This window comes from Pelophylax lessonae (assembly GCF_965119305.1).
Source record: "Pelophylax lessonae genome assembly, chromosome: 12".
NCBI lineage: Eukaryota > Metazoa > Chordata > Amphibia > Anura > Ranidae > Pelophylax > Pelophylax lessonae.
The window spans coordinates 196,982,869-196,995,608 of NC_138779.1; the positions used below are offsets into that span (position 1 = coordinate 196,982,869).

Below are 12,740 nucleotides of genomic sequence, written 5' to 3' on the forward strand. Positions count from 1 at the left end.
TGCAGCAAAAGTTAGCCTCTAAAACTTAATTTCCTTAAAGTGATGCTTACTTTCAAAAGACTTTTGGTTTATTAAACGTAGCCCAAATCCGATCATACTAAAAACCCAGTATTTTTAGGTTCTATTACTGCATTTAGGACATTCACATAATTGGAACAGTGATAATATCCAAAAGTCCAAAAAGAGCAAAGTTCATGCGTAAATGTAATTGCCACAGTTGATACAATATTTTTCTTTACGTGTATCAAAATACACCATGTGGCCAAAAGTATGTTGACGCCCCTCCAAATATTGAGGTTTTTCGAATGAAGGGTACGGGTAATGCTACACCATACCAAGACATTTTGGACAATTGTAGCCGTCCAATTTTGTAGTAACATTTTGGGGTTCATTTCTGTTCTAGCATAACTGTGCCAGCTTCATAAAGACATGGTCTTCACTGCTCTGGTGTGGAGAAACTTGAGTGGCCTGCCTCAACCCTACTGAACAACATTTTTGGGATGACCAGCCAAATCATCTGGCTCAATATCAGTACCTGACCTCACAAATACCTTTTTTCTTTGTCTGAATGGGCTCAAATTCCCACAGAGACACTCCAGATATTGTGGAAAGCCTTCTCAGGAGGCTATTATAGCCATAAAAGGCTCATTATTATTGACTATGGTTTTGGAATGGTATTTCCAACCAGCCCATATAGGTTAGGTGCTCATAAACTTTAGGTCCTACAGCCTGTACAAACAAAATCAAAGATAATGCAAGAATGTCAATAGTAATGTAGATCCTGAATCCCCAACCAATAACTTGAGTAGGGTTCAGCACTCAGGATCTGGAAGACAAACCACACATATATAATGTATATACATACATATATATATGCTAGGGGATTGTATTCTGTATTATAAACACACTGGATTTTTAAGTAGATGGAGAGTGACCACAAATTAAGGTTTACCATACTTAGAGAATAACTGTAGAATAAACAGTATAACAATACTAACTAAATATCAGAGTGCACTCTGTGTACTAACGGGGGCCCACTTTACACCAGATTGCAAAAGTCCCCTGGAGAGTGAGGTCTCACTAGTCTTCACCGGCAAGAAATTTTCAGGCAATCCAAGGAAAATAATTGTAATCCAAGTAAAGGTGACCAATAACTGTAATCCCTGAGGTAGTTAGTAATTGTAATCCACAAAGATGAACGAGAAACAGATCTTGATGCTTTCCAATAGGCAAACAACCTGGTACTGTAATGGCGCGTTTCCACTGAGCTTTCTGGTTCGGTACGGTACGCTATTTATGCCGTTTCCATTATGAATGGTACCCTAATTCCGAACCGTACCGTACCACTTTTTGGTACCCTTTCGTTGGGGTACCAAGCACATTACCAACTGGGTGGAGCTACACTCTGCAGAACTTTGATTGGTTGACAGAGAATCGTCTATCACAGCTTTCCTGCTGTGACCAGCTACACCACGCCTATCATGAAAAGGGTACTATTGGCAGCGGAAACGCAATGTGTACCGTACCGAATCGTACCGTACTGAACCGAACCGTACCGTACCACTCAGTGGAAACGAGGCATAAAAGAGCTTAAGGCCTTGTTCGCTCACCACACACTATGTATAACTGCAGTGTCTAGTGGAGATTTTAGAACTCAGTATGGCCTGCTACTGAAACAGTTCAGCAGTTCTGCCCTGACTCAGTCTAGATATGTGCTAAATGCAGATACAGATGCTGGATGTCTCTCACCCAATACCGGGAGCTCCGCTCCGCGCTGCAACCAGGCCCCGCTCTGCTCAGCGACTCTATCTTGGCCTGTCATGCGTCCTTCCGCTCGGTCACACTACCGAGATTCTTCTACACACACCGCTCATCTCAGCTCTGGTGTCCACTACTAGGCCTCCGGCCTACTCCTCTGCGATCCGCAGCAGCTCTTCCTCTTCACAGCACGCTGTCCTCGAGGCAAGAGATCGAATGTTGATCCCGCCCCCCTTTATAAAGTCACTCCCAGCAGGCTCCGCGAGTCACATCGCTCCCTGGGAAAAGAGTCCTTTCGCATAGCAGTCTATGGTTCTGGCTCCTCCAGGAACTATATCTCCCATAATTCAAAGGTCACTGTCTTTGTAGAACTTTAATAACAAACAACAGTTTGAACAATACTAGCCGTGCGACCAGGCTACATATCTATCTAGCTATCTATCTATCTGTCTATCTACAAATAACTTGCGATCTTCATTCTGAACAACAGTCCTGACTTAAAGGAAACTTGACTTGAAAGACAAAAGATGACTAATATTGTTGACATATCGCTGTCAACCTAACCTTCTGTCTTCATTACTTTGAATTATTGGACTGGTACAAGTATGTAGACGGAGAAAGTCAAAGAAGCCAGAACTCCCTGTCTGTATGCTATTCCTATGCTGCTCCACTCTGGCTTCAGAACTGCAAACATAACCAGAACGTAGGCATTGGTCATGTGGTTTTTGATGATATAGTTCATCTGGACACATGATCACTTCTGAAGGGGAGGATCCGTCAATCCGAAGTCAGATCCTACCCTTCATCAGCAATCATGTGACCAGATGAGCTGAATAAATTAATGATAATATAAGGGCTGAAAGAGCAGGACTGATAGCTACATTTTTATTTATTTTTTGTTTTGGATTGAGCAGGGAAGTGATAAAATTCCTGTTAGGTTCTTTGTTCCCTTTGATCTGTCTGGGAGTTTCACTCTCACAGTTTGCATGGCCATTGCCACCAGGCCAGAAAGTGATAGGAAATCCAACATTTCTGCTTGTCACTAAAACCATAATTAAGGGGAAATCTTCCAATGTGGACACTTGTTCTGCTGATAACTTTGCAAGAGGGGATTTGTTACACTTTGGAGAGATTTTCTCTGACTTCCTGTGGTCACATCTGCTTGCCCTTAGACTTAACATGAGTCCGTTATGCTCTGGGAGGGCAAACATAAATGGGCACTTTGATAACATCTGTACCAGTCGCCTCTGATTCATCAGGGGAATCTGTTCATAAATCCCCTGCTGATCGGAAAGGGACAATACCATAAAATTCAAAAAAACAAACTGACAAGGGTTCCCTAATCAATCTAAAACAAGCAAAAAAACTTTCAAATATAGATACTCCATGCCCTTAAAGTGGTTTTACAGACAGTGCTATAAAAAGGTGTAATACACATTTTCAATGTTTTTAAATAATGTTGCTGCTAAATAATTTATTTCAGAGTGCCACTGTGCAGTCCTGTGACCTCCTGCTGCTTATCTACCCCGATCTGAGGACTACAGTGGGAGGGGCTGGGATTCCCCTCTGACTTCAGGCAGGAAGTCACGTGATTGTTGTACTGTCAACTTAGCCCCTCCCACTGTAGTCCTTGAATCTGGGGAAGAGAGCGGCAGGAGGTCACGTGACCGCACAGTCACGCTCTGAAATAATAATTAATATTAATAAATAATAAATAACTGATTTTACAGAAGTCTGCCTAAAATACAAGTCAGATTTCAGGCATCCCCTGCAACAAAAATGTAATTTTTGGTGAGATACTTCCAAAAGGAACACATCTAAAGGGATGCAGGTCCAGCAGATTTCCTCATTCGAGCCCTACAGCTGCACAGCTGATTGATAATTATGAAACCACTCCCATTAAAACTCACTCAGCACAGAGTAACAAACAGGTATTTCTTCAGAATAACAAAGGGTAGGAATCTGCAACAATGGTTGTTATAATCCTTGCAATGTACAGAGATCACCCAGAGGGGAATATTTTTTTCTCAACAAAAGTGGAGTTACGCTTTAAATCTTTACAGTATTTATATTTTTTACTAGAAAGGGCTGCATGGATTGTGAAACCACTGGAGTCACATTACACCGCAATTTCTTTGATACAAGAAAATGAGCAATGTTTCTCTTTAAAACCTTTTATCCCCTCGTAGCTGTTTTTACTTTGAAAGCGATTTTGTTGCGGGGTGCAGCGTTTTCGATCGATGTGAAGTTCCTTTGCCGTTTGTCTAGGAGAGGGTCGCCACTGATTTAAGTTAAAACCACTCAGAGGCACCGAAATCAAAACTGGAAAAAGCCGGTCTCACTCAGCGCCTTGTTGGATGTAGCTCCACATAAATAACATAATGCAAAAAACAGACAAAAATACAGAAAGAAATATGAGCGCTCGCAGCTTCTGGGCGACAAAAAGGTCATGTATACAGTCGAAAAAAACCTTAATAATTAATCTCCACATGTAAGATGGCCGCTTCCTGTGGAGACGACTGGGCGCTCATGTTTATGCATTATGCATCTGTTTATTTCGGTGGAAATCCTAAATTTAACCCAGTAGTAGGAGTGAGATTTGACCCGTCTGGTTGGATTAATTATTTCTTGTCAAAAGAAAATTAAGATTTGTGCCAAGATGTGTTCAGGCAGCCTGGATGCGGGCCAATCCCAAGGTCACCGCACCTTTCTGACTGGAAATTACTCTCCGGAATGTGCGATAAAAACACCTCCATACGAGATTGGCTTTTTGTTTATGTATGTGGCTGAAAATGAGTGATAACTGTTTATTTTATGCCGCAATAAACCCTGGGGTGACTCATGTACTCCATGCCGGTAGGCCTTCTCAAGGCAGAGCAGGGTAGCCCATAGCAACTAGACTGCTATAGTCATACAAGGGAAGGATTTGTAAATTGGTTGCTATGGGTTACTGTCATTACCTTGGTGATCATAGCCTTGTTGAATCTGAGCTCTCAGCTTTTTAAATTTTAAATGGTATCTGCCTCTTGCAGTCTCTGTATAGCAGGGCTGAAGTGTGAAAGGAAGGAGCAGCATAAGGAGCCAATCCGTTAATGTACTAAAACGGGGAGAAAGCAGGGTGACAGGAAGATGAGCTCATCACTGTGCTGTTTCTCCTTTCACTGTCCAGTCACAGGCTGGGGTGGGTCCATGAAGGAGTTGAATGATGCTCTCAACCAGGCTGAGAGAATCCCAAGATACTGTGGGGGGAAATCTCTGGATTGAAGGTTAATATAGCAGCAACATTTGGTTTGATTATTTGATCTTTTGATAAGCTATTCATGTTATTATACTGCTTTTGGCTGGAGTTCTGTTTTAGATGAGCCTGGAATCTGCAGTGGCCCGTAACCAAATTTTTGCACATCTGACAGTAATTTAATTTAGTTGACATGAGTTGCTGCCCTTCAATGCCACGTCTCTTCAGAGCTTCGGCCAATGGGTTGCTATCCTCATAGTTTGTGTGACATAGTTACATAGTTTGTGAGGTTGAAAAAAGACATCAGTCCATCCAGTTAAACCTATATTCAACCCCCAATGCCTGTTCTCTTCAGAGCTTCTGTCAGGGGGATGCTGCCCTCCAATGCCTCTTCTTTTCAGATTACTGGCCAATTGGTTGCTGCCCTTCAATACCTCTTCTCTTCAGAGCTCCAGCCAATGGGTTTCTGCCCTCCAATGTCTCTTCTTTTCAGAGCTCTGGCCAATGGGTTGCTGCCCTCCAATGGCTCCTTTCTCCAGAGCTTTGGCCAATGGGTTGCTGCCCTCCAATGCCTCTTCTCTTCAGAGCTCTGGCCAATGGGTTGCTGCCCTCCAATGCCTCCTCTCTTCAGAGCTCTTGCCAATGGGTTGCTGCCCTCCAATGCCTCTTCTTTTCAGATTACTGGCCAATTGGTTGCTGCCCTTCAATGCCTCTTCTCTTCAGAGCTCTGGCCAATGGGTTGCTGCCCTCCAATGCCTCTTCTCTTCAGAGCTCTGGCCAATCGGGTGGTTGCCCTTCAATGCCTCTTATCTTCAGAGTTCCAACAAATAGGTAGCTGCCCTCCAATGTCTCTTCTTTTCAGAACACTGGCCAATAGGTTGATGCCCTCAATGCCTCTTCTCTTCAGAGCTCCAGCCAATTAGTTGCTGCTCTCCAAAGCCTCTTCTCTTCAGAGCTCCGGCCAATAGGTTGCTGCCCTCCCAATACCTCTTCTCTTAATTACTTCAGCCAATGGATTGCTGCCCTCAATGCCTCTTCTCTCAGAGCTCTGGCCAATGGGTTGCTGCTCTCCAATGTCTCTTCTCTTCAGAGCTCTGGCCAATGGGTTGCTGCTCTCCAATGCCTCTTCTTTTCAGAACACCAGCCATTGGGTTGCTTCTCTTCAGAACTCCAACCATTGGGTTGCTGCCCTCCAATGCCTCTTCTCTTCAGAGCTCTGGCCACTCAGTGGTTGCCCTTCAATGCCTCTTATCTTCAGAGCTCCAACAAATAGGTAGCTGCCCTCCAATGTCTCTTCTTTTCAGAACACTGGCCAATAGGTTGAAATATCTAATACCTGCATGAAGCCAGGGGCTTACTCAACATGTTCCAGCTACAGCAAAATATAACTTTTGGATGAAGTGGCCCAGGTTTAATTTTGGTTTCCCCCAAACAGGAAGTGATGGAAAATTTCCTCTAGTGTATTCAGGTCTCGACTGTTGGGTAAAATATTCTTCTGCCCTACAGGGGCATGTACACATTGAGGAAAGCAAATATAGCTCAGGTGCCAGATCCACCACAAATTTCAGAATTCTGAGATCCTCAAGAGCTCTGAAGAAAGGGGGTACTTTAATCTTCCGAAATGTGTTAGCTGTACTTTAATTGACTAGCAAATAAACGTGGATCTCAACCATCATGTTCAATGACTCTTTAAAAAAATAATAAATCAAATTCATTCAAAGAGGTTCTAACCCCCTTTCAGAATGTAAAAATAGTTTGTCTTGAACTTTCAGGTTTTTGTCTTTGGGATAGCTTATCTAATGTGGAAGTGAAATGTTACTGACAGTAACCAATTAGATTGCATCTGCCATATCTTTTTAGGGAAGGTTGAAAAATGAAAGAAAAAAAATAATAAAATCTACATTTTGGCTTTCATAGGTGTCACCAGCAAACAGGAGAACATAAAGACTTTCAGCATCACAAACACGATCACGTTTCCTGTGGAGAGGCGGGACAATGGCGAGATCATCACCTGTGAGGCATCGCATCCAGCTCTTAAAGGGCAGAAAAAGCAGACGCAGTATGTCCTGGATGTTCAGTGTAAGTAGAATTATTGACTATATTGTTCTGAGCTAGATTCAGACAGCCCAGGCTTAAAACCGACTGCCAAAAGAAAAACCAAAATATGTATGTTCAGATCTTCCAAACATGCTTAATTACATCTATAGACGGGTAGATTCCAGCACCAGCCTAATCCCAGGGAAGCTTTGGTAGTATACAACTCTATGGCAGACTTTCTTTTCAAATGTGGTAAAAATGTTGCTTGTAGGACTTATATATATATATATATATATATATATATATATATATATCTCAAGCTAAAACCTACTAGATACACTACATGGCCAGAATGTTATGGACATCTGACCACAACACCTATAAGATCTTGTTGGACATATTATTCCAAATCCATGGCCATTCGTATAGGATAGAAACCCCTTTGTGACTGTACAAGTCTGGACTCTTCTTGGAAGGCTTTCCACAAGATTTGTCTGTGGAAATGTGTGCCCATTTAGCCGCAAGAGCATTTGTGAGGTCAGGTATGATGTTGGATGGGAAAACCAATCTTAATTTCAATTCATCCCAAAGCAGAAGGGGTTGACATCTGGGTTCTGCGATGGCAACTTGAGTTCCTTCACATCAAACTGGTTAAACCATGTCTTTATGGAGCTGGGTTTGTGCACAGGGGTATTCACATACTGGAATAGACATATTAAAACAGAAAAGGGTCTTCCCCAAACTGTTCATTTCGAGAAATTTTTGTTTTCCATAGCTTTAACCACTTAACACCTGCCCACTCGCAATGTACTGCTGGTACGTCGCTGCCTACTTACAGGTTTAGGGCGCACGGCGGTTCCCGCTGTGATTGTACACAGTAGGAGACTGTCGGCAAGTACCGGCCAATGATTTATGGCCAGGACCTGCTGATCAGCTGTGTATTCACAGCCCAGAGCTCTGTATAGAGGGTGAGATCATTGGTAAAAAGCAGTGCAGTCTACACACATTACAAATAATTAGGCACATATTTAACCCCTCGATCACCCTAGATGTTATCCCTTCCCAGCCAGTATCAATAGTACAGACACAGTGTATACTTTCTTTTTTAATTTATATTGCAAAAAAAAAACAATAAACAGTGGTGATCAAATACCACCAAAAGAAAGCTCTATATATGTGAAAAAAAATTATATCAATTTTGTTTGGGTACAGTGTTGCATGAATGCGCAATTGCCACATAAAGTAGAGCAGTGCCAATCAGCAAAAAATGACCTTGTCATGAAGGGGGTAAAATCTTCCAGAGCTGAAGTTTCACTAGAAACACCCAAAATCCATAATTTAGAGGGGACCATATAGTGTAGTTTGATAGACATAAAAATATTGTAGTAATTAAATATTGTGGCAATTGTGTAAAGACACAAACCATTCTAAAAAAAAAAAAAGAGCACAAAAAAATAAAAAATTCAGTGGTTGAATTAGTCTATTGGGTTCAGATGACTTTTAGGATATTTCTTTTATGAAGGTTAAATCTTTAGGGTCCATGCACACTAGGCTGCTGAAAAAATGGCTTGTATTTTACAAGAGTTTATGTTTATGAGTATTTGCTTTTATAATATAATTAATAATAATATAATATAATATAATTTGCTTTGATAATATCGTTTTTTTTCCAAAACATTCCCCTATGCTCATTTTTCACTATAATCATTGCACACTTGAAACTGCTTAATGCTCCCAAACACCGCGTTTAGGTACATTTACGCATGGCGAGCCTTCTTTTCTGCCTGAAAGCTCATCTCAGAAACTAATTTGTGATTTTTTATTTTTATTTTTTTCAGCCTGCAAACGTTCCTCTGCAAATATGCCTGTAAACACCCAAATGTGTATGGGCAAATAGGCTTACTAAAGCCCCGTACACACGCACAGATTGTCGGCCGTAAATTTTTGGCCAACGTCCAATCGGCCGATTGTCGGCTTGTTAGTATGATGCTTCCGACAACCAACTGCGAATTTTCGGCCGCAAAAAAATCTGGTGTGCATGCTTTAAAATTTTTGTTGGCCAACAAAGAACGGCCGATTGTTCCTCAGTCAGTACAGATTTCGGCAGACAAAAATCAGATGAGCAAGACTGGGCATGCTCAGAGAAGAAAAAACGCACGGAAAGTCAACCATCACATGACCTCACTTCTGAAGTTGGTTGTTGTTGGCCAACAAAAGTCCAGTGCAAGTCTAGAGCACATTTCAACCAACACAACAACACTGGACAAAAGACGGCCGATCGGTTGGCCAACAATCTGTGCGTGTGTACAGGGCTTTAGAGTTGCTTATACAGACTGAAGAAAAAAACACTGAAAGCCTGTGTAAGCAGCGTTTTATGCCCATTGTGCATATAAAAGGGTTAAACCCATGAACTGACTTTAGTATTGCTGTGCATATCAAAAAGCAAAATAATATTAATGGGTGCTTTCTGCCAAAGACCCAATTCGAATTATCATAAATATTGTAGAGAATGTAGGGCACGTCTTATTAAAACATAACTTTAATATCTCACTTCGAAAATCTTTAGGAATGTGAATACATTGTTAACAAAATTGATCCATAGCAGTATCAAAATAAGCACAAACAGTACTAAAAGAGAACCTGTACTGTAAGTAATTAGATGGTATTTGGCAAATAACTAGTCACTAGTATTGCATGGGGTCTCCCTGCTGCTGATCTTTCCCTATTACTGACTTCTCATGCCGTGTTCTGCACTGTATATACAGTATGTGTGGAGGTGGCCATCTTACTAGTGGATCAGGGTTTTTTATGTCAGAGCTGTCCCATAATGACTGGTGGGGTAATGATCAAGAAGCAGCTGGATATGTGGAGAAAGCACTGAATAAATGAAGCAAAAGCATGGTTGTTTGTGCACTGCAGGTCCACAGGTACAAATTCCACTCCAGCAAGGAGAACAGTGAGTAGCACCATAGTGACATTACCAAATCTCATGAAACTAGCAGTCAGGAGCGGCAAAATTCGATATGATCTCCTGCTGCAGATATTCAGCTGTTAGGCTACTGGTCAGGAACTGGATTCCTATTTTTCAGGATTGCCAGGAAAATGGTACATCTTTTCAGTCTACTGCTTAAAGCCGAGTTTCACCGGAAAGTCTGTCTTATCGGTCTCCTCCCCCCCCCCCCCTCCGGTGCCACATTTGTCATCTTTCAGGGGGGGGGGGGGGAACCTGTACCTGTTTTTGACAGGTACCTGTCCCCACTTCATCGGACCTCGCCACGGCCCCCCTCCTCCTTCCCCGCCACCCGGCCATTCAGAAAGCACAGCGCACTTCGCACATGCACAGTAGGGAATCGGCTGTGAAGCCGCAAGGCTTTGCTGCCAGTTTTCTTACAGGCTATAGTGGTGGCGGCACCGGAGAGCCAATTGAAAAGGTTGGAGAAAAACTATGATCGGAAGGGGGAAATGTGATGCAAGAGAGGGGACTTTCATGTAAAGGGGACTGGGGGATGTAAGAAAGGGGAGAGGCTGTGAAAGTAACTGGTATACAAGTAAGGAGGGCTGTGAAGGGGACTGGTATACAAGTAAGGAGGGCTGTGAAGGGGACTGGTATACAAGTAAGGGGGGCTGTGAAGGGGACTGGTATACAAGTAAGGGGGGCTGTGAAGGGGACTGGTATGCAAGTAAGGGGGCTGTGAAGGGGACTGGTATACAAGTAAGGGGGGCTGTGACGGGGACTGGTATACAAATAAGTGGGGCTGTGAAGAAGACTGGTATACAAGTTAGGGGAGGCTGTCAAGGGGACTCCTTGAAAGGGGGAATTGTGATGGGGGCTGAGATACAAGAAGGGAGGGGCCATGAAGGGGGGCCATGAAGGGGACAGGGATACAAGAAAGGACGAATTATGAAGAGGAATGGGATACAAGAAAGGGGGGGGGCTGTAGTGAAGGGGAATGGGATACAAGATGGGGGGGGGGGGGTTGAAGGGTACTGGGATACAAGAAAGGGGGGCTGTGAAGGGGACTGGGATACATGGAAAGGGGGATTCTATGATGTAAAGAGTTTGCTGTAATGTAAAGGGGGCTGTATTGTAAAGGGGAGTGCTGTAAAGTAAAGGGAAGCTGTACTGTAAATGGGAGGGCTATAATGTAAAAAGGGTGCTGTTTGGAAAGTGGGGCTGTGATGTTAATTGGATGCTGTAATGAAGAAGGGGAGGGGGATTGTGAAGGGAACTGGGAAACAAAAACCGGGGGACTGGGATGCATGCTAATGGGGGGGGGGGGCTGTAATGTAATTGGGGGTGCTGTAATGTAAAGGGGGGCTGTATTGTAAAGAGGAGTGCTGCGATGTAAAGGAGGTCACTGTGCTGTAAAGGGGAGACTGTGATGTGAAGAGGGCTGTAATATAAAGAGGGGGCTGTCATGTAAAGAGGAGGACTGATGTAAAAATGGGAAACTGTAATGTACAGGTGGGGAGGGGCTGTGATATGAAAGATCTGGGTCATAGCACAAATATGAGACTCGGACCCCTGCTGGAAGAAAATTTTACTAAATGGACCTCCATGAATTTGAATTCAATATCTCTGCCCTAAAAGATAGCTAATTCTTTCCTTTTGAGTTTAAGTTGACTTTGCTACCACAGAACAGCCTGTACATTACCTTTTTACCTTGATACTGCTGCTGCCGTCCCGTGTTTGCAGACAGTTAATATAAGGTTTATACGTGCTCTGCCCTTGAGGCTCTTGGATCATATGAAGTACATTCCTTAGGAGCATAACATTGATTTTCATATGAATTTTTCAGTATTTGTATAGTTGGTCCCATGGCATACATTGCGCAGTTATCTATTGGTATTGAATTGAGGAGTAGTACCACGTCAGCCTAGGAATGGATCAAAGTTATGTTTTTGAATGTCAAAATAACACAAGTAACTAATGGCAGTATCATTGCTTACCAAGGCCCTATGGACACTTGCATTTTTTTATTCCTAGCTTGTTGAAGCTAGGCTCTAGAACACCGCTTCATTGGGCATTTTCAAATAGGTTTCAAAACATTTAAAGGGTCTATCGGCTTTCTTGAAGTCTTTAAAACAAAGCTGTCAACCTGCCTGACCCAGTGAGTTTGAAATAGAGACAAAGTGGTGGCTGGTGCTTCCAACTTCTGAAGCCATTGGTGCACAGCGACCTGGGTCCCATCAGTATGCAGATTCTGGCCTCAAGAAATGTTGGTGTTTTGGTGTGCCACCAGTGTCCCACTTTTCATTGTAGAATGCTTCCAGTACTACTGGTAAAATCCTCTTTACGCGGATTGCACCTGCACAGTCAATCCTCAAAGACTTTTATGGGACTTTCTTTTAACAGCCTTCTGCCCATAGAAAGTCCAAGGGAAATTACTGCCCAGGTAGGACCCGCATAGAGAAGATTTTACAAAAGGCTTACAAAGCTGCAGCAAGCTATGCAGCCTTAAAGCAAGAAGAGTTTTCATTTCCTCAAATTTTGGCGAAATTTCTAGAAAATTTCACAGTTTTGGTGAAATGCATTGGAGTCAAGGGTACTATATGCTTTTGAGGGTTGCAGAAGCTCATTTCAACAGTTCTGGACCTGTTCTTGTGACAAAAAAAAAATAGTCCCTCATCATTTTACGCCTTTAAAAAAAAGGCAGTAAAAAAAGGAAAGTAAAAAACTCAAGAACTAAATCAGGAGTGTCCAACCTTT

General features: G+C 42.7%; 1 protein-coding gene across 1 annotated transcript in view; it reads left to right on the forward strand.

Moving 5' to 3' along the window:
- The window catches only part of CADM4 (cell adhesion molecule 4), a gene marked incomplete at its 5' end in the record, with an annotated part of 735,914 nt that overhangs the window by 633,913 nt on the left and 89,261 nt on the right, over positions 1–12,740 (forward strand). The window contains one exon of the mRNA XM_082274726.1: positions 6,911–7,072. Within this exon, the coding sequence (XP_082130852.1) occupies positions 6,911–7,072 (162 nt within the window). The remainder of the gene's footprint in view (positions 1–6,910; positions 7,073–12,740) is intronic.